Raw genomic sequence first — 21,942 nt, forward strand, 5'->3', positions numbered from 1 at the left:
TTGAGCTAAAACAATGCTGCCTGAAATAGCCATAGGCAGTACAATAGTTTATTGCTCTTGATTTCCAGGTAATGGGAAGGAAAAGGAGAGGGGTGGGATTCCTGCCCACCAGGAAGTCTCAGGATACCTTAGTAACTGGGCTCAATTCTGCTTTAGGAACAGACACACAGCAGTCCTGAGTATTCCCAACAGGACAGGAAAGGTAGGAGGGGTGTGCTGGGGAACGAGCCTTACTTTATCAATGAAGTACAGTGCCACAGCTCTCTGCCGTACTTTCATCTCTTTGGATTTCCAATCTTCTCTATATTGATTTCGGATTTTATCTACACACTTCTTCAACCTCCGAGCTGTCTCGTACTTCTGCCAGTCCTTCTCACCCTGCAGAGAAAGTTGGAATACAGTCAGCATCAGAAAGCAGGCAGAGGACCAGTTCCAATCTGCCTCTCAAGGTTTCACAAGTATGAGTGGCAAATGGTCTCACTGCACAAAAGCACTGAGACTTTACTGCTAAAACAGCTCAGCTCCAAACTATGCTGCCAGGCAGCTGTAAGCAATTCAGATTTCCATGATATGAAATGCTTGAACGGAAGCAACTAGAGACACAAGGAGACATTATGTCTTCTGTGCTTCTCAGTATATAAATGGTTTCCTCTGCTCTATTCAGATAACGCTTAGATTCTTTCATCTGTTTAATTAAATACCCATAAAACATACAAGCAACACCACCAGTTCAGTTCATCAGTATTATTATATGTTCAAGTCATGGCAAAAAGAAGACGTAAATTAACAAGGAACAGATTTCTCTCACACTTGTAGGACAAACTCCTCCTTTCCAATACAGGAAAAAAAAATCTCGTACAAAAATGATTTCATGAGAAGAACTTAAATTCTATCCCCAAAACTGGAGACTACTTATCTTTCAACAGGCTCATCATTTCTTTTACAGAACTGATCCATTGTCCACTTATTTGCTCCCACAGCAGGGTTTGCTTTTCTTCAGCCATGGGCTCCTTATCAGTCTTCTCAGCCAGTAACCTGGCCATGTTTTACATTTCAGTACTGACTAATCATCAGCCCATGGTTAGAATTTCACTACATGATTAGGCAGGGGCCAAATCAGGGCCAAAAGAAAATAAAATATCCACCAGAACAAGCCCATTCTTGGGTGAATTACCACCTTTTCAGCTTATAAAGAGTAAAGGATTCCTACAAGGAATGAGACAATATTGCTTTTCAATAGGTATAGAGTTTTCAGATTTCATCTCTCTTGTGCAGCAGTTGCATTCTATTTTTTCAAGGCAGAACAGAAGCACGTGTACTTTCATATGAATTCAATCAGCACAGGATTAAATAGCAAGATACTTACTTCCTATCACTCTCCTAGCCAACAGCTACATTTGCTTCATGACCAGTATTTTCTTCTTAATAGTATTAACTAAATCTGTACCTTAATTCTTGAGCTGGGGTTCAACATGATGTATTTGATAGAGCCTTGGATGTTCTCAGTCCACGACACTAGCCAGGTAACCTTGTTATCATGCCGAACCTCCTTCCATTTGTGTCCTGGTGGAGGGGGAGGGATCTTGGAATCCCTGCACAGAGTTAAGAGGACAACAAAAAAAGCTATTTAAAGAGATTTTTAAGCTTCAAAATTGAGAGAAGTAATGAATACCATCACACGAAGAAAGCACAGGTAAAGAAACCACGGCAAAGTAATTACAAATTTCAACAAGTGGGAAATCAAGTGAATCACAGTCGCAAAAGATCAAGTGTAATTGCTATCAGTGGGAACACATTCCTAGGACCAACTTTGATTTGTGGACACTATGATAGTGAAGATGCTTATCAGGGCAGGACCAAAGAGAAGCCCACCGAACCCTAGCCTTTAACAAAGCAGAACAACCTACTTAGCAGAAAATTAATTTTAGGTATTTGCAGCAGGAAAGAACATTTAAACACACAAGGATGAGGAAGAAAATGTGTCGATGAAGTTCTAAATGAAACTTGTGATAATCTTGTTCAGTCTCTGCTTGTATGACGCAGTTTCTTATCTACGTAAGTCTAAGATAAGCAGCATGTGTATCTCTACATGCTTGCACAGGAATCCCTACCGGATTTTAGAAAAGAAGCTATCCTAACCAGAAAGCAAAGCACCCAGTGCTTACTTGCTGCAGTTAATGATGATATCTTCTGGCATGATACGTCTCTTCAACATGCCCATCTTGGGATGGTTCCCACGACCTCGGAAGAGACCTGGAGGTTCAATCTTAAAGTTCGCGATCCTCTCTTTGTGGTTGTCCATCACACAGTAACCATATTCCTTCAATAGCCGCTCATTTTCCTCTTTGATTTTCTGGAAAAAGCCAAAAGCAAAGATGAAGTACTATGCCCAGCACCACACATCTCTACATAATAAGACTGAATAATTTTGATATTTGCACTCCAGTAACACCGAAGACCAACTCAAAGCCAGACTCCAGTTGTGCCAAGTGCTGGACCAACACACAGGGCAGCAGACTGCTCAGGTAAGCATCCATAAAATGCAAGAAGCAAGACAAGCAGGAAAAAAAAGAAAGAATGTACAAAAAACCCTCCTAAAATCTGTATTTGAGTGGAACAGATTAATATTTATCTTCACCAGCCCTACTTTGCCACAGCAGAAGCATTTACCTCCACCACATACCACATCTACAAAGGCCATTTACCACAGTACTGCTGGTTTATAATCTCTATTCAGCCCCAGAACAAGCACGTGACATCCACTGGACTTTACATCTTGTTGTTTATATAAGGGAAAAAAAAAGTTTTCTGTGTCTGAACTCAGAATCAGAAAGCAGGCAGAGGAATGTCTCCAGTCTGCTGCTAAAAGCATGTGAAGTCTGTGTCAGCAAACGGTCTCAAAGGCAGAACACGGCCTCCTAAGATCATGCTGAGATTTCACTGCATACTTCTCTACTTGAACTCTAATAACATGGAAGGAAAAGTAGCAAAAAATAAGAACATCTCAGCCCAAAATAAACTATCTGTCCCATAGACAGCACTGGTGCACAAGCTAAGAAACTTAACAGTAAAAGCCACTTTTCTCCACTTCAATAGTGACTGTGAGTGGGAACGGGGAAAGGCTCCCCCATGTATATCAAACTGAAACAGCAATATGACATGGGCTCTCTACTTTGGCAGGACTCCTGACCCCAAAGACTGTAATTCCAAGCCACCAGGCCCCACAATTCAAGGAGAATTACTGTAGTGTTGGAAAGGATCAAGTGAGAACTTGGGGCCAGTTTCCAACTTTTATTGCCGTAAGTTTCATGTAGTACATTTCATTCATTCAAAATCTACTTTTTTGCCCACAAGCCACTGCAGCCATGCTACTGAAAATAAAATTCCATTTTTGATTACAAAACTGCATTAAGTGGAGACCTAATTCTAAAGATTTTTTCCTCAATATATCTTACTCACTACTATCCCACTATTGTTGCAGCATCCATTTCACTATCCTCAATTTTGCCCTTCAGACCTAAGGAACTCTTAAAATAAAAATCTGTCCTTACCTGAGCATACACTGCCCATTACTGGCCAGGGACCAAGGGTCCCATCAAACATAACACATCTTATTCTCTTTATTTACCTAAGCAGGGTCAGGAGCCTTAACCCTGATCAATATCATTTCAAGTCAGGATGAAGGTTCAGCTGCAAACACAGTGCTTTACATTACTTAAGCTGCAGAGTGAAGATTTCTACAATTAACATGAATGTAATAGTGTGAAAGCTAGTAAACACTGACTTATAAATGGCAAGGCAGGCAGAGAACAATTACACTAAGGTGTTTACAAGCCAGCTAAGCATCAAGAATTCTCCTAGAATTCCCTCTGGTACCTGTTTCTCCTCCTTGGACATCTGTTTCCTAGCTTCCGACTGAGCTTTGAAATACTGGCTCATGTGGGTGAAGTCACACTTGCTGAGGTTGGTGATAGTGCTCTTCTCTTCAGAGGTCATTTCCTTGCAGAAAGAAAAATAGTGCTTTACATTTTCATACACGTATAATAGAGCTTACCCTACCCGTGACAGCTTAAACAGAGACAATGCACAGGTTCTCACGGTAATCCCCCAGGAATCCCTAAATTCTTGTACATGCTGACTCCAGCTAAGGTCAAAGAGCAAAGGACAAGGAACAGGGTGTATGCAATGTGTGGCCTCATCTCTGCAAGCACTGGGCAATGCTGCACCACCTTGCAAAGTGCTCTCAACTAACAGGGGCTGGCACTGTTGAGGGAGTAAAATCCAGTAACCCATCTGGAAGAACTGGGACATCTATCTAAAGGGTTGACCTTGTGGCTGGTAGGTTCACTGAGGAAGGTTTGGCTTTTAGGTCTTTGGAAAGGGCTTCCTTCTGCTGTAAGGAAGGCCCTTCAAAGCATTTAATGCTCAGATCAGCTATAACCCATCACGCAACAAGCAAATTCGTTTTGGAAAATTCTGACATTCAGTTTAGAAACATCTGAGGGCCTCTCTTCCTGGAGAAGCTACAGGACTAACTGGAAACCTCATGGCTAAGGCCTGAGGCAACTTGCAGTTGCCACAAGCTAGCTCTCCTAGGCAGGAGCCTAGGACAGCAGCCTCTGTTCACTGCCTAGCAGTGAGGAGACACCAGCCACGCCTGCAGTCACCACAGCCCCAGACTACCCGCGTACCTTTCTCCAGTCTTTGAAAAAGTTTTTCCTGAAGATCTCCTTCGTAGTGTATTCGTGATCAAGCATTTTTGCGAAGAATGTGGCAACTTCTTCTGCTTTGGTGCTCAGCTTCATGACTTTACCTATGAAGAAAGGTTTTATTTTTAAAGCACGGGGTAAAATTAGGAACTGAAGCCAGAAAGAAGCTACAGTAACTCCCTTAAAGAACAGCATACTTTTACCACTCTGAAGTTTTTCACAGAAGTGTTATATAGTACTGCAAATTGGATGGGCAAAAGAAACAGAGGAACACACTTGCTCGATCTACCATCAAAGATTTTGAAAAAAAGTTCTCTCTGGAAGTTAAACATTATAAAAAAAGCAATAACAGTCTGATGTGAGGTCTGAGAGACACAGGGCAGGAAGGGGAAAAGGCCTCTTGCAGGAAACCCTGTGCTGAGCCATCCCTGTGGTGTGTACACTCCTGGGGAGATACTGCTGTTTGAAGTGGAAGAGGCAAGGAATTTCATTAAAATTCATATTCCGGCACTCAGACATATGGGAAATACAGGCTCTGTATTCCTCTCCTACCCACAGACAGACATGCTTTGGAACACCCCTCCTAGCCTTTAGCTATTTCTAGCCAGGAAGAGCCCTTCCTATATATACACACCACAAATAGGCTGGAAAGCGATGCCAAATATTTAATTCCCCTTCGTTGCAGGGAAATGTGTCAGGATTCTGCTAATAGCCTGAGTCCCTCACTGTGGGAATGCATCCCTCTGTCTCCAAATCAGGCTCAAAAGATAGTCGTTTTTGAGACAGACTGAGCTTTGAGTGAGCAGGAAGGTCACATTTCAGCTTATCTGCAAGACTGCAGTACAGACTGAAAGTGCTGCAAGGAAAAAGACTAGGACACAAGGGAGCAGAGGCTGCTGCAACACCGGAGCTGTAGATTCAACAACATCTAACGTTCCTATTGAGCGTCTTTTCAGTCCAGATTGCATTCCTGACAACATGTGAGTGAACCCCGTGAAGGACTTTGCATGCAACTCACATCTCCAGCTAGCTGCAAGGAATATTTGAAGTCCCCATGGGCTGGCAGACAGTCAACACCTGGGGATTTTTAATGACTGTTTTACTGCACAAAAGTCAATACAAGAAACACTACTGTTGATTCTGTGCTAGTGGAAAAAAATAGCATGCTTTTGATTTACTCCATGGTTGGAAAAGTTACAGCATCTCTAAAATTAAAGCACAGGAGTTTTCTGTAGAGCCTGAAGATCCGTAAAGTCTTGTAAAACAGGGCTTAGGCTAAAAGTCCTCCCAGCGATCTGAGAACATCGTGCAATTAAACAAAACCAACAGAAACTCTGCCAGTTTGTAAGCTGCAACCTAAAATACTACATTTGTTTGCCTACAACAGGAAATGGGGGAAGGGAGAGACAGCAAGGGAAGTGTTTTTTTTCCAGGCTGCAAGTCTAGCTCGAAAGAGGCTATCAAGTAAGCAACACATTATGGGGCTTAAATGACCAAAATTGTTCCCAAATTGCTACAGAGTAGTACAGGCTCAGGCATCTTTACCTAACCACTTTAAAACAGATTTCATTGTACACAATTCCCACTTTTAAAAAAACTTGGAAAAAGCTCTCAGTGACAGTTCTATATATTTAAAAAACTGATTTATTTCAGAGCCCTGAGCATTAGCTTGCAGTCTTAAAAAACGAAATTCAGGGAGCAACCCAGGGACATAACAGGCAGGAGAGACCACACCGCAGTGACAAACACCACTGCCATCATCTCCACTGTTATCTTGTCCATCTACAGAAAAACAGCGAGTTCAGGGTGCCTTAAACACACGAGTTCAAGCTGCCTTTGTGGTACAAGCAATTGCTCATTAACCCATAGTCACTCAAAAATATAGCTAAGCCCTTAAAGATGGCTTTTGGCATTTCAGGCTCCCCGAGCGCGGTATTGTAAGCACTGACAATAGCCCCGCAGTCGTGTTGGATGAAATCAGGGCCAGTCTCGCTGCACTGCAATCACCAGGCACGGGAGGGATTCCTCCAGTGAGCTCTGGCAGCTGGCTGGCCAGCCACAGCGTGATTATTGGACTCTACAAATCATCCTAGGCTAATCTTGAAATTAGACAATGCCTTGTAAGCACAGACAGCGGTCTCAGCAGCTGCTGTGTAAATCAGCCATCTGATGCCCTCCCCCCCTCAGTTTCTCAGGGAAGATGTATGCGATTGCTTTGTTTGCCAGGATCCATCCCCGCCCCTAATTTTTGAGCCTATTGATCAATTCTTGCCACGACAAAGACAGAGGTTGCAACAAATCCCTGCGTTTCCAGAAGGTTTTGTGAAATAGGTGGCAAAATAGAAGCTCATTGCTGCCTGCACGAAAGGGATAATTATAGCATAATTCGCCCCTCTTCTTCTCTAGACAGCACGAGAGATCATATATATTCTTCACTAGAGGGGGAAATAATATTTCCAACCTTGCTACAAGTTCTTATCGAGCCCTAAGACAGCTAGAGGAAAATGGGCACCCTTGATCATTGTGCTGTTTGCTTAGAGATGGTCTTCAATAGGATGCAGCACGTTTATTTCACTGCCTTGTTGCTGAAAGTGAGTGCCACCTATTCCTCAGTATTTCAGTATGTGTCACGTCACATGAAAATATCGCCTTGCTTCTGGACGAGTTCCACGCACAGATGTCCCCTTCGCCAAAAATTACATTTTCATCCACTCAAATGCCTCCCACTTAATTTAATCCTGGGCTAATTTGATCCTTCATTTAACATGATCACAGAACTAGAAGGAAACACACGGGTCATCAAGTCCAGTCTCCATCAGGCATCACATCATATAATCCTATCCACATGAGCCTCTAACAACCAGTCAGCCCAGCAGATTAGAACCCCACATCAATTAGTTCTACCATGCACAATAGTAGCTAAATGGGAGCATGACACACACTGGAGGGCTACATCCTTGAGATCAGGCTGATCCCACGCATTCCTGCAACATCCTAATCATTTGTAACAAAACTTATCTAGTTTTGTTCCATTAATGCCACTGAACAATCATGAAATTAATTACAGATTATGGAAATTTCAATTCGTAATATTGAAGAACACAAAGCAAGCCTGAAGATGACCAGTGACGAAGTCACTGCTCTTATTATGTACTGTACTGGTTACACAATACTTCTCTTGGGCATAAGACCCCCCTCTCACATTATTAATGAAGCTGACAGATTTACCACAACAGAATGGGAACAAGTTCATCTCTGTGTCAATTCAGCAGGCTGCTCCCTTTACTTCTACCAACCCGTCCTTTTCTAAGCTGTTGAAGAACTTCTCTTAAACTAACCACTGAAACAAATCCACTTCCTCATCTCCTCAGAAAATTGCAACAACGCCCTGAGAATGCAAGCTGGAATTGTAAATTAACTCACCATCATAGTAGAATTTGACATTCTCAGGCAGAGGTTCATATGGTGGAGCAAACACAGGACCTTTATGCTCTAGGAACTTCCACTTAATTCCTTCAGGGTAACGCTCTTCTTCCCACCTTCAAGAGAAACATACGAACCAGTATAATTAAGTTCCTAGTCTTCATTTTATTGTTACGTTGGTGTAAGAGTATGCTACAGAAAATTAGAAAGCAGTCATTACTGTGCCAGACACTGGCAAAGAACAAATATTCACACTTTTTTTTTTTTTTTTTTTTTAACAAAAACAAACGCACAGCAACATCCACAAACAGAACACCTCGGGTCACAGATATCTGATACAGCATAGTCCTCACCTGCCACTTGCTCCTCCTTTCACAAAGACACAGCTGAAAAAGCTTAGAATTTGAGAAAATGAAGAATTCAGTCTCGTAAAGCATCAAGGATCATGCCAAATAATAATCAGCTGTGATCTAACATCAGGTCCAGGATGCCTGCTCAGCAAAGCCAAACAACTGTAGTATATTATGCAGCTGCCTTCAGATGTGGACAAGTATCCCATTAAGGGCAGAGATAAAGAAACAGATGTTCATTTACGACCTAAATGAGAACAAACCTGCTTAGACAAGAAAGACTAAAACCTGCTTTGTCATTTTGAATTCATTGAAATTCTTTGGGTACGAAGAAGTGTTCTTGAAGAAAAGCAGAGTAGCAAAGAAAAAAGCAAACTTGCCTTGGAGCACCTCTATAAAAAGTGTTTTGTAAATGACACATCAAGCTTCTCGACACAGCAAGGTAGGCGCCACCAATCCCACGTTCCAGCTGAACAAACTCACAGGGTCAGCAATTCCTCTACAGAGGAAAGAAAGGAGTCCCACCAGGCCCGCTTCCTCCCCCAGCTCCTGGTGTCCTGTGCCCAAGCCACTGACTCCATATTCCTTCCCCTCTCTGCTTCTTCCACCATTACCAGAGCACTCCTGCTCCATACAGCTGGCACAGGATCCCCTGCTGAGACAGGCTGTTTTACCTTAGTGATCAATCAACCAGAAGGCCATTAACCTGTCACAGTGCTCAGTCTTTGAATTACCCAGACCACTCTGTTGAGCAGCCACAACGATACAAGAAGTTTAAACTTCCCCCTCGTGCCAGCCCTATGGAGCAGTTTCCTTCTCAGCTGCTGCTAAACCCAGAAGAAATGCACACGTACTGCAGTGCAGCTCAGGAAGCGTGCCGCACAATTAAATACCTCATTCCTAATGAGACGACATGGCCACTGTACAGAAGATGAGCATTGTTCGCAGAAAAGAGCTTCTGCTAGAAATTACTCAAAATGCTTCAGCAGCCCCTGTATATCGGTAATTTAGGAAGAATAACAATGGTAGGAGATAGTATTTTACTCTAGCTAGAAAGGCACCACCTTTGACTGAAGCACTAGACCTTAATTTTTTTTTAGGTAAGGTAACTCTAAGGTAATTAGATAGCTGAAGCATACTACGCCTGTTGGGAGGGCTGTAAGGAAACATGAGATCCATACGGTGGTTTCTAAACCCACAACTACCAGAAAGTTTCCCACAAAGAGATCACAAATCATTTTCAGTCCCACCTCCACCTTCTTAAACCTCCTCGTACATAAACATCAAGACAAAAGACGAAGTGAGCCTCCTGAGTTCATCCCTTTTTTTGGTCCTCATTTGGTTTTAAACAATAAAAAACCTGCCTGTGGTAGCTCTTGATCCTAGAGCAACGTTCTGCAAATGTTTTGGCAGGAGCAAGGAGAATGGTATCTATCAGGAAAACCACCTTACTAATTTCAGCAGAAACCGTGCCAATCAGTCACACAGGCTCCTTATTTAAACCTCACACCAAATCCAAGAAGGCCAGGGTGACTCAGGAAGGTAGTTTAGGATTGGTTTTCATTTGGAATGAAAACAGAAAATTCTGACAAAAACCAGAATATACCTCAGGGATATGTTATTTCAAGGTAATTAACTTATTCTAACACAAGGTGGGAAAAGTGCTCGTAAGGTGTGCTTCTGGATCTCATATTTCACGCTGACAGGGTGTGAAAACGACCTCTAAGAAAGATCTCCACATGGTGATGACCAATGCCAATGCCTTGGGAACGGCTAGCATCAAGCATCCATGTAAGTGAGGATGAAAATGATCAAGGCAGCAAGCACTTGAGGAAGCAGCCAAAAAAAAGATATCAGACTTTCAGAAAATTGGCTCAGATGGAACATAAAATGCCCTTAAGAGATGCAATTGAAGTGCAGATGAAACCCTGTCCAGCAGACTTGCTATACAAAGCCACAGATGGATGACACGAACCATCAGCAGAAGGATGCAGTTACCTACTGCCAGGTTTTGCGAAACGTGCTTTCAAAGGCAGTTTTCCCCTCAACAGTAAGCACAAATCTCAGAGCTTAACACATCTACCTGGAATTGTGCTGCCGAGGCAGATGAGGGGAGAATTGTAAGGCTTTCCAGTACAGCTCTGCTGTTGAAGGATACAGACTACAATAAAAGGGAGCTGTGGTATTAGTTATAGTAAAGTCAGACAGAACCAGCAAGGAGAGCTGACACAAAGTCAAAAAAGACAGATCATTAGGCTTAAAGAGACCTTCAGTGGCTTTCTCTCACTTCAAGTTTCTTCCATGTCAAAGCACATTGAAAATATGCTGTCAGAGGGACTGAGGAAAAGCAGACCACTAAGAAAAAAAAATCAGAACAGTTACGGGGAAAGGCCTGAAAATGAAATTTCTAAGAAGACAAGTACGAAAAAATACTCAAGTGCTGATTTCTATTTGAGGAAGCTGTAGCAATCAGAGGAATATGCAGACTATGAACACTGCAAAAGGTTTTTTTTTAAGGTGAATCAATAATAGAGACAATAAGGGTGTGTGCACATGCTCGTGTACACATGTAAAAGACTGAGCCTGAAAGGATTTAAGGGAATGCCTTTGCAATCCTCTGACACCACAGATCTATTTAGAACTGCCAAATGATCTAAGGAAAGAAAATGCTCATGGAAACAGCTCCGAAAGGTCATAAAAACACATTACAGAAGACTACAGGAGTGAAGAAAACACATACACTTTTGAAAACCACATACACAGTAAATCCAGGGAAGTACTAAGGTCTGAACTTCAAAACACACATGTAATAACTTCAAAACACACAAGTTCCTCAAATCTAGCATTAACAATAGGTTATATTACTGTGGATAGTTAAAAAAATATCTAGCATCTTTCTCATAGAGCACTAGCGTAGGACAACAAACCATGAAGTTCAGATCCATTAGAAAAGGCTCTAAAAATTTAAGTGCCAAATAAAACAATGTCAGTTAGTGATTTTACTTTAGGATCATGGGCAAGAAAGCACTTTCCATTCAAAGCTTATTTTCAAAATTCATTTTCCAAATAGCCCAAGCTTAACTGGCCACTTGACCAGGTACCTGAGACAGGACCGGTTTTGAGAGACACACACTTGACATCCAACTTAAACAGCAGGGTGGACTTGTTGTAGACTTGTGGGCCAGGTTCTGTGCACAAGAACATCAGTAGCTAATCGTTATGGGTAGCCTCTATGTTCTACAGATAGAAACTTTTTTTGTCTTTGGTAGAGCAAAAAAGGGATTTTCACTTCTACTTGAGAGGATGAACACCCTGAATGAGAAGTTTATTTAAAGCTTATCAGAAAAGTAAGCCAATTATTCAGAACAAATCCTCATGAATCAACAAAAAGTCAGATGTGCTTACTCAGTCAGCATGGGAGGTAACAGGGAAAGTGCAGGTGCAGAGGGTAGCAGACATCATCAATATATAGTTACCATTTCCATTTTTGCTCCTCTTCTTTTTTCGGCTTCTTTCTCTTGTCTGCTTCAGGAACTTTCTTATCTTTGCTCTTAGCTTTCTTTGCTTTGCTGTCCTGTAAAATGAGTACGAAGCTGTTAGAACAAGCTACCACATCCCACTCCTTCCTCTTCTCCCAGGAAAAGGTGCTTTAAAACTAAACAACCATCTCTTGGGATGCATTAGTTTGGCCACAAACAACTGAATTACCGAGGCCTAAATACCTAAGTGTGCTCTTAGACCATCTTCTTAAGTCATAGTCTACTGCTGGCCCCACTTCAAAGTTTTAAGCCAAATTATTTTGCTATAGTAGTGGGGCATGTTAAGCGCACAAAGCCAGTTATTGTGCCTCACCTGATAAGCAGCAAGTCTGGGCCACAGTAACACGATTGTTCAGTTATAGGAACACCCTCCTGGGCCTGCATGAGTTGTATCTACTCTGGCAAATGCTACAAAGCACAGCTGTAGCACTGTAAGGTGGCTTCTGGGAATGTATGGTACACGTTCACTATAGAGACACTTCTGTTAAAAACTAGAGAATAAACCATGCTACCAGAGGCTGCCTGCAACATGTGCTTCACAAGGGTGGCTTTGCTAGATGCAGCAGCACAGACCTCTCAAATTATGGCTAACCTCTCAATGCCAACTCCCTTTCCTAATTTCCATCCTAGGCTTCATCTAAAACCTGTGTCTTTCTAGCAGCTAATCTAGGTTTCATCTCCTCTGCTTCTGAACTGTGCTACATCATTTGTGCAACTACCAGATACTGTTAATAAAGCTCCTCTACCCTCTACAAGCTTCTTAACAGAAAGACTGAACTGCCAAGAACAGGCTGTGAGTTCATATTCCAGAGGCATCTTCTCCATCTCTTGTTTTATGTCTAGGAGAGAAGCTTCTCCTGACTTTATCCATTATGGCACAGACAAGTTAACTCGCACAATCAGCGTGGATCTACCACATGCAGCTTTGTCCCAGGACTGATCCCTGCCTTTTTTCCCTTGAATCAGATTCCCCCTGCTCTACATAATTCAACACCAAATTGTCAGTCTTGCTTTTCTTGCAAGAAATAAGCTTGTCTTCTGCATTACCTCTTCATCCTCTTGTTTCCTTTTCTTTGCTTTCTTTATGTCTTCTGTTTTGATTTTCTTGGGTTTGTACTCAGCACTGTAAGAACAGAAACTAGCTGATGAAAATAATCAACTTTTGAGTATAAAAATAAAATCATACACATACAAAACTTGTGTGCAAGTTCATAGTATTACTGGCATATTTAATCTCTAAAGAACATAATTTTGTGCCCTGCTCTTTCAGAAGGCTGAATAATCCCTATCCAGGAGAACAGCCTATAGAAAACAAACAAACACGGGCTGTTGCTGCAAATAATTGTCCAGAACTTTCAGACTGCTGAAGCACAAATCTTCCTTGAGGAAGAACCCATTCAAGAGCATTAGCAGGCACCCAGTGATTGCATGGGATGGGATAAATCAGCAAAAGCTTAGTGGCATGTTCCCCTCCAACCCGCTGCCCCTCTTCTAGTCATCAGTCTGGGATCTGCCCACAAGGCCCGATTTTTGCATCCCCCACTAGTTTGAACAATAGCAAAATTGACTGCTGGCAAATTCTTAATCTTTCCATTGCAGGCACAAGATGGGAGGTCATGAAAACTTAACAGAAGGCAGCAAATGATTACACAAAAGAAAAGATGTCACACCCGTCTCTCTTGGAAACTGAGAACTACCACATAGGAACAGAATGCTGCTATGGTTAAACTCCTCCAGCCCTTTAACTCGAGACCTCTAACGAGGTCACACCATCTGAAAGTTGGACGTACATGGATGGTGACAGATCGCAGCACGATGGAGCAGCACTTTTATTTTACTGGGTGAGCTACTATATATCAAACATCATGAGTATTTTTCTTTCAATTTAGACAAACCCTCAGCATAACCCACAACGTATTTAGAACTTTTTAAAAGGGAATCATGTCAAGCAGCGCATGCAAACCTCCTCCCTACCCTGAATAGGCTGACTGCATTTTCTTCCTCTTGAGCAGTTGTTTCCTCATCCAACAGAAGCCACTGCAGCCACTTAGCTAGCATTAATACCTCACTTGTTCAGGTTTAGGCTTTACAGTCTTCATCACTGTCTTTGTTCCATTTACCTTCTGCGTATTTTTCTCTTTATTATTATTATTTACTAACACTGCAGTAATTTCCAACACTCTCTGCAGAAGCAGATAATGGTATTTTTCCATAGACAGCACAAATACTACCCTTGCCCTGCTCATAGAGCTTCTCACAGAATAAGGCAACTGGTCTCAGATCTTCAGTCCCACATCTGAACCAGCACATGCTGAATATCTGATCTCCTACCTGCTCCCTTAGTGTTCTGCTTTTAAAACTAAAGGCAAGCATTCAAGTCACCAGTACCCAGGCCACTTACTCATCATCTTCTCGAGGTCTCTTGAGTGGTTTGGAGTCCTCTTTAGGAGAAGCATAAAATCCATCATCATCTGGTTCATCTTTAATACGTGGCGGACTACAAAAGGAAATAAAGGTGGTTCTAAACTTCAAACAGCAAGATTCATAGCAACCAACACCAACTCAGTTTAAGAAATGATAATCTGCAAAAAACACACGTCCTTCCAGTTCTGGTCTGGGTTGTCTTCCTCAGACCCCAAACACCTGAGGTGCATTGTTCTCCGAACTTCCACAGAGAGCACAAGGAAAAAACTTTTCAGCATCTACACATTTGCTATTTCTCAAGCAACGCCAGGATCGATTTCAACAAACAGCTTGGATTTCATTGTTTCTTTGAGGTTCTGAGTAAAAGCAACTGTAGCACTTCTAAAACAAAACTGAAATCCATGCATGTGTGTAGTCACATAGGAATGTTACGTAGTTTCAGCTCAATATCCTTACTGAGCCTGATAAAACTAAAAGATCGTCAAGTAAGTAGAGACTTTAAAGCTATTCTCCTGAATGTTTTGCCAACTAAATATTGAGGCATATGAAAAGCAGAGAAGGAAACAAAGATCTGGCAAAGGTAAATTGATTAGTCTATTTTCACTATCCAAACTGCGGGAAGCAAACAATCCTGTTCCTCTCAAACCACAAATATTAAATTAGGCTCAACGCTTTCAGCCATAATGTCCCCCAGACACCAGTAATAGCAGAAAAATACAGTATGAGTGGGTAGAGAGACTCTCTCTTTAAACAGGCTCATTATTTCTCGATTTCACAGAAGCATTTCACTTATCTTCATAAATAAAAAGACATCACAAAGAGTCCAAAATTACATTTTGAAGCACTTAGTGCTACTCTACTCAGGTACAAAAAGTAACAGTGCCATCTTGGGCTTTCCTATTCATATTCAATCCGAAATTTCTGTATCAAATTGACTCAGTTTCCAAGTCAACACACACGTTCTGCGATTGGGTGGAGTGGGAGAAAAAAAAGCAGCATTTTGCTTTGTAGATCACAGACAGCAAGAGACATTCTGGAGTCTTATTTTAGCTGGTAATGTGCCCATGAAGCAGAACAAGACAGTTTGCTCTTTCACAGCTGTAAATCCACTGCAGTGCTGGCAGATGCAACTCAGAGCAAACAGAGCCGTGCTACTGTAAGAAGCCATTTCTGCGGCATCACGTATGATCAACTAAGACACGAGTCTGCAGCACGCAGACAGCTGCAAAACATCTATGGTAAAAGAGATTTGTCCCATTTGTTTTCTCTTCCAGGCAGAAACCTAGTAGTACTGTTTATTAAGCTGTTAGGAATTTTATCTATTTTAATACTGAAACATTTCCCAATGTTTTGCAATAGTGGGAAATAAAGCATGAAAATATTAAAAGAAAGGAGCTGTATGAGCAAGCTGAACCTTGACTTGCATTGTTCCCAAGGTTGTAATATTGCTCATCCTACCAACTCTTAAAGAAGAAAATCAAAACCATCTGAACTTGTAAAAGAACATTTCAGCTGGAGAATAAGAATAATTGCCCTTAGCCAGATCTTGGCCTTCAAGAAGGCACAATAGTGATGATTCCTCCAGGCTTTTTTTTTTTTTTTTTTTTTTTAAACACAGAAAACACTCAGACCAGAAGAGGGCCCAGTTACTTTGACGTGAGAATATCCAATGTCCCTGACAAGGCTAACACATGCATGAAATTCTGCCAAATGGCAGAGGTTAGAAAGCATTATAAAAATAGTCTCCTACACCATGAAACACCTAAACATCATTGCTTTATTTCCAGAGTATCCTCCAAAAGGCCTGGAGAGGGCGCCTCTTTCCTGTGCCAAGCATAACTACGGAGTCTGCATTTTTAAACAGGAGTAAGAAAATGAAACGGATGAGGGCACATTCAAAATGTGGAAAGAATCACTAACAGGCACCGGCTAGACAGATGCCTTCTCCCAAACTCTCTGCATCCACAGAACATGGTGAGACAAGAAGGTTTTTTTTAATTATTGGTTTTCTAAGTGGACTCAGAACTGGATATAATTAAAAATACTTCCTGAAAACAGATATGGACACACAGACACACCTATCACACCAGATACATCTCCAGTATGTCAGTGGACCAGATGCACCACCTTAAAAATGTCACTGGTTAAGTGGCAGATATTAGCTGGTCAAATATTAAGAAAAAACATTTTTCTAACAATTACCCACTTCAGGATTTTAATAAAGTTATTCAGTGATGACTGATCCAACACCTAAGTCCAGGAAGCTCTATATGTAGGAGGAATTCAGCAGACATTAGAATTTTTCTGAAGGCACCTCATTTTACATAACCATTTCCCTTACCTGGAAAGGCTTTAGCCTCTAGTCACTTACATGAAAGACACTCAAAGGCAATCTGGACTGCCTTTACAAGGTCCCATCTCCAAAAGACCACTCGCAGGATTCAAGTACCCATTTTTACAGCTACAACAGAGATGCTTTCAAGTCCAGCTATCAATTTTTCCATGGTTCAATCTGTTCTCAGCAGAAATCAACTATTTGATACTTGGACAAAGCCAGCATGTGCAGGCAGACACCAGGTGTTCAACAGCTCCATCTCTAGTTACTAAGTCAGTGGATCAATTACCAGTTCCCTTAGATGGGAAGGATATATCATCTGAAGGGGTCAAAAGAATTCACAATTTTTTCCCCAAGACCATGTGAGAGTAGTCAAAACTGAGCACCTAAAAAGCCCAAAATGCTACTTTTTTCAGATCATAGACCTTATTTCTTACCTGGAGAAACCATTTTCCTTTTCCTTCTTTATCTTTATATCGCCAGAAGATGATTTCATCTGAAAAGCAAGAGAAGCAGGAGCTGATTAGCACTGCCCAGAGCACCTTGTTTTTCCAACATATACCATGGGCAGGATACTTAATTTGCTGAAGGAACCAAAGGGCATCTTTATCCCCTGCAGTCCTGAGAACAACACGACGCACCAAAGAGCCAACATTTTCTGTAAGTACTAGTTGATTCAGTATTTTCTGGCCCTTGACTCCCAGCTATGGAAGGAACTGAAGTGTGTAATCAGTCCAACATTCAATGCTTGTCTGTTTATCCTCATACAGAAGGAATGAGATTAACAGATTTTTTTCCTTCCTTGTCTCTGAATTTAAGTTTGGCAAAGTGAAAAATACTAACATGGAAAAATGTAAAACAAGCAGACGCAGCTCCACTGAGGAACTGTTTCCATTTCCAATACCTGCAGATAAAGCCCTTGTATCTTCTCATCTAGCACTCCACAAAACACATCTCTCCAGTCATCAGTGTTGGGATACCTCTCTCCAGGTTCATAAAAACTCTGAGGCATAAGCCACCTGCACCCCACTGACTTTTCACCATTCAGCAGTGTAAACCAGAACCATCCTCTCATCTGTCCCACAGGAGACACCTACCTTCTCTTCCTTTCTCTTCTCCTTGTCTTTATCTTTGTGTTTGTCTTTGTGTTTCTCTGAGCTGCCATCTTTGTGTTTGGTTTTCTCCTTGTCTTTGTGTTTCTTTTCCGAGGAATCTTTGTGCTCACTGCAAGACAAGAGTGTACATTTGGGGACACTCGAAGCAACGTAACCAATACACTGAACCCCCAATGGTAAAAAGAAAGCCCACATCACTACCAACCCCAAAACGTAAGTGATAGCCTGAACAGGAAGATCCAACCCAGCCTCCTGCTACACGTCTTCCATTTTCCTCAGGAGGAAGAGGAACGCGCCACAAAACCACAGCCACCACTTCCCATCAGGAAACCCCCGTCAGCCTGGACTGCCAACGAAATCCACAACTGCTCCGCTTGAAGTAGTACAACGCTTCAGGTTCAATTCCCACCGTCTCTGCTTTTCTTCTTTATGTCCACAGAAAAGGTCACTGCAATCGAGCTGTCCATCCTGTCAATGCCCATGTGAGCTTTTGTTCCGACAACAAGTTTAACAGCCCTCATCTCTGGAACCAAGAGAAAATCGCTGATCTCCACTGTTCTCAAACAGATGGGAAAACCAGAGCGAACAGGATATGCGGCGTCCTTGTGTTTATGCAAAGTCAAACAGAAAAGGCAGGAATAACGCCGCAGTCCTCACTCAGAGCTGTTTCAGCAGCTGGGCCCCAGAACCACTGCAGGCCAGGACGGGGACGGGCACCCACCAGAGGAGCTCTGATAGAGCTCAGCCTGACATTACAGCACTGCTTGCCTAATGCCCCAAGCCAGAAAGGAGGAAAAAGATACCCCAAAAGAAAAAAAAAAAAGAGGTACTTTTTAAACCCAGTTTCATCCCTTTCTGATTTTGGAGACGTTTGGGTAAATTCAGAGCGCATTTTCCAACTTTCCCCATCAACCAGAAAGCAAGCTAGGAAACATCCCCGCTTACAACTGAAAATGAGTTTCTTGTGGAATGACAGCTTGGAGCCAGAAAATGAAAAAATGCTCTCACCATACTCATGGTACAAACTGTAAGGACTGAGCACGTGGCTTAGTCGCATTGCTGCAGAAGCCAAACAACGAGCCTGTCAATTCAACGTGCCTCAAATACACACCCATACACAACGTGCCTCCAACGCACACCCAGATGTATGGCTGGGTGCACTCCGGCATCACGGCAGGCTCAAGCAAGCCACAGGCACCGTGGAAGTTGGGCTCTCTGCTGCTGGGCATGGGTAGGCAGCAAGCAAGCTGCCTTCCTCATGCTGGCAGTTCACGCTCCTCCTCACACTTGCATGCTCCATCCCTGAGACATCGCTCTCTGGGGCCCTCTGCTCTGTCAGAAGAAGCAGTTTAATGCAAAGCTGTACCAGAAGCAGGCAGCTTCCTTATTTTGGTTATTTCAACACTGAAGTGAAGCCCAAACCAACCTGGGAGAATACAGCCCTGGAAAACAGCAAGCCTGGAATGCCAGGGGGAGGTTTAACAAAGACATAGGCTTCGAGTCTTGTTTCTATAAAAAAACAGACTGCAGGAGGCTTGGATGTTTGATGCCTACGGAAAGCAAGCAGCATGTTAACCAGCTCCCTTAATGCTTGCGTGTGACTAAGAGGAAGGCAACCAGTCACAGACACGTCAACCCACACCCAGCCGCAGTGTAAAGTCCAGCGAGGTTCAGAACCTCACGTAACACCAGCACAAATGGCCCTGAACCTACGAGAGGTTTCAATTATTCAAGCTTAGGGTAGCGCATACTCCAATAAATACACGCTGGCCTTCTAAACCCAAGTGGATAAAGTAAGAAAATTAATCTCTAGAGGAAATCAGTACCTTCGTATACTGTGTTGCATCAAAAGAGATCAGTAGGAAGAGAAACCAGTTTCATTTTTAACTCTCTAGCAACTTCTCTTTATACCACGTATAAAACTGAAGTGAAATGCCTAAACATTAAAAGGCCACTGGCAGTCTAGAAATTCTTGCAGACAGACGCACAGCACCACATGTTGGCTGTGAGTGAAGGTTCAACAACTGCAGACTATTCTTACCCAGCAGATCGTGTTATGTACACGGTGTGATCAAGACATGCAAGTACATACAGAACATCCCGACACTGAACCTCAGAAACCCAGGAGATGCCTGCTAGTCTTGCTCAGATTAGGCGTGCCAGTTTCTTTATCCTGTTTATTCATCGGTAGCTCAGACTCCAGATACCCATTTCGTTCTTCCTTTGCTTCAACCAGATTCACCGAGCAACCGAAAGCACAACCCCCCTGGGTGTTAGCAATCTTTTTTAAACTCAAAAGTCTGGAAATCCTGACCTGACGCCTTGTTCTGTTATCTGTATGCAAGACAGGCACCTCGCTCACCAAAGATTAAAGTATTTCAATTACAAACGTGTACCATCATACAGAGGAAAAACAAAAACAACGAAACACAGGGCTTAGATCCATCTTGCTTTCTGTAAGTCTGCTTACATCTCCTTTTTGACACTTTATTGTTCTTATTTGGGATTTAAATTCTACTTGCAACAACATGTTCTACTCTGTCAACAGTTTGCATCTCCAAAGCACAGTATCCACTGCCATCAATGGGGTTAGCTCTCTAGGGTACAGTTCATGACTGTGCCTGTTGCATTGGGAATTTGGAATAGAAAGATTTTTTTTTTAAAGGTAAGTTTTCAGAAGCACCATACTCATTCTCACTGGCAGCCAAAAGCACAAGCTTTCAGTGTGCTGAGTAGAGCCCAGGAAGTACACAAAATGTGACTAAGAACAGATTAATAGATGGCAATCTACACCTGCAAAGCTAAAACTGAAAAAGGCAGAAAATCCAATTGGCCTAGAAAAGCAGTGACAGTCTTTACGTTTGCCAAATGCTTACACGCTACTGCTGGAAGAAAAAAGTGCTAAAAACTTTTGGTGGCTTCAGTAGAAACCTGAATGATGTTCAGAGGGCCACCATCACAGCCACCACTGAAAAGCAGTACGCAGGCTGAAGCTGACATTTACCATCGCTGGAGTCAGAAGCTAGAAGGCTGGATTCCTGATTCAGTCCATCCTCTTTTTTTTTTTTTTCCCTTAAATAAATCACAAGACCATCCTTCCTCTTTGCTTTGCAGCAAGCACTGAAGCAGATTTCTCACTGAAGCAACATGGGCTCAGATAACCCGAGATAAGTCGGTCTCTGGTTTCACTCCGCAGCTTCGTTTTCAAAACAACGGCCTTGGTGGCCAGACCTGAGGCCCTGGTTGTTGGCCCTGGTACGAGGCTGGAAGAAATCCCCCAGGTGACATGAAGAGACGAAGGCATGTGCTACTCGTCCCTGGGAGAGCCTGAAATCTGCGGCTCTTGATAAAGCTTGTTTGGGAACACACTGACAACAAAGTCATCGACCAACAATCCTAAAAGAAATGTTATTTTTCTCCAAAAGCAAAGCAAGTTTGTCACATACCAACTGCAGCCAGCAAGCTGAGCAGCTTTGGTCTTTCAGTTAGCTAAGACACTTACGCGAGCCTCCAGGGGAACACAATTTAACCACCACGCTAATCTCGACAGAAAAGAGGAGGCAACAGGATGCCTGCCTTACCCTAAAGAAGAGGCTTCAGCCTTCCATCAGAAAGCTATTTCCAGACATCCTCAAAGCTATTATTAGGAGGGATTGGGAACAATTTAAAGATCCGAAGTCTGTCTTCCTTGCCAATTCAAAACTGGGGGAAAAACTCACTTTTCTTTAAAAGCAAACAAACAGAACAAACGAACAAAAAGGGCTCGATACCACAGGCACCCAGATATTTTTTATCCTGAATCCCTGTCTCAGAGCACTGCGGATCCTGTGCTGTACCTTCCTGCCGACAAAGCAGCTGCGAGTCACTGAAGTGGGACAGCAAAACCCCCAGGAGACAGGGAATTTCACTGCACGTGAGCCTGACGAGAGGACGGCTGGTGACAACACGCTTGTTCCCACGCTGTGTTAGAAATGCCCAGCCTCGCCGACAGCACCAGGCCTTCCTCCGCACCCCGGCCACGACAACTGAACAGCGCTCTGAGTTCCA

At 42.6% G+C, this 21,942-nt stretch overlaps 1 protein-coding gene across 2 annotated transcripts in view; it reads right to left on the reverse strand.

Annotated features, from left to right (window-relative positions):
• The window catches only part of TOP1 (DNA topoisomerase I), a 66,817-nt gene that overhangs the window by 7,895 nt on the left and 36,980 nt on the right, over positions 1-21,942 (reverse strand). For both annotated transcript variants that reach the window (XM_082773473.1, XM_082773474.1), the window contains 11 exons: positions 17,878-18,004; positions 17,218-17,276; positions 14,423-14,518; positions 13,069-13,144; positions 11,959-12,056; positions 8,133-8,248; positions 4,692-4,813; positions 3,877-3,999; positions 2,166-2,353; positions 1,448-1,592; positions 235-378 (listed from right to left, as the gene is read on the reverse strand). In XM_082773473.1, the coding sequence (XP_082629599.1) occupies positions 235-378; positions 1,448-1,592; positions 2,166-2,353; positions 3,877-3,999; positions 4,692-4,813; positions 8,133-8,248; positions 11,959-12,056; positions 13,069-13,144; positions 14,423-14,518; positions 17,218-17,276; positions 17,878-18,004 (1,294 nt within the window). The remainder of the gene's footprint in view (positions 1-234; positions 379-1,447; positions 1,593-2,165; positions 2,354-3,876; positions 4,000-4,691; positions 4,814-8,132; positions 8,249-11,958; positions 12,057-13,068; positions 13,145-14,422; positions 14,519-17,217; positions 17,277-17,877; positions 18,005-21,942) is intronic.

This window comes from Aythya marila (assembly GCF_965140915.1).
Source record: "Aythya marila genome assembly, chromosome: 16".
Classification (NCBI taxonomy): Eukaryota; Metazoa; Chordata; class Aves; order Anseriformes; family Anatidae; genus Aythya; species Aythya marila.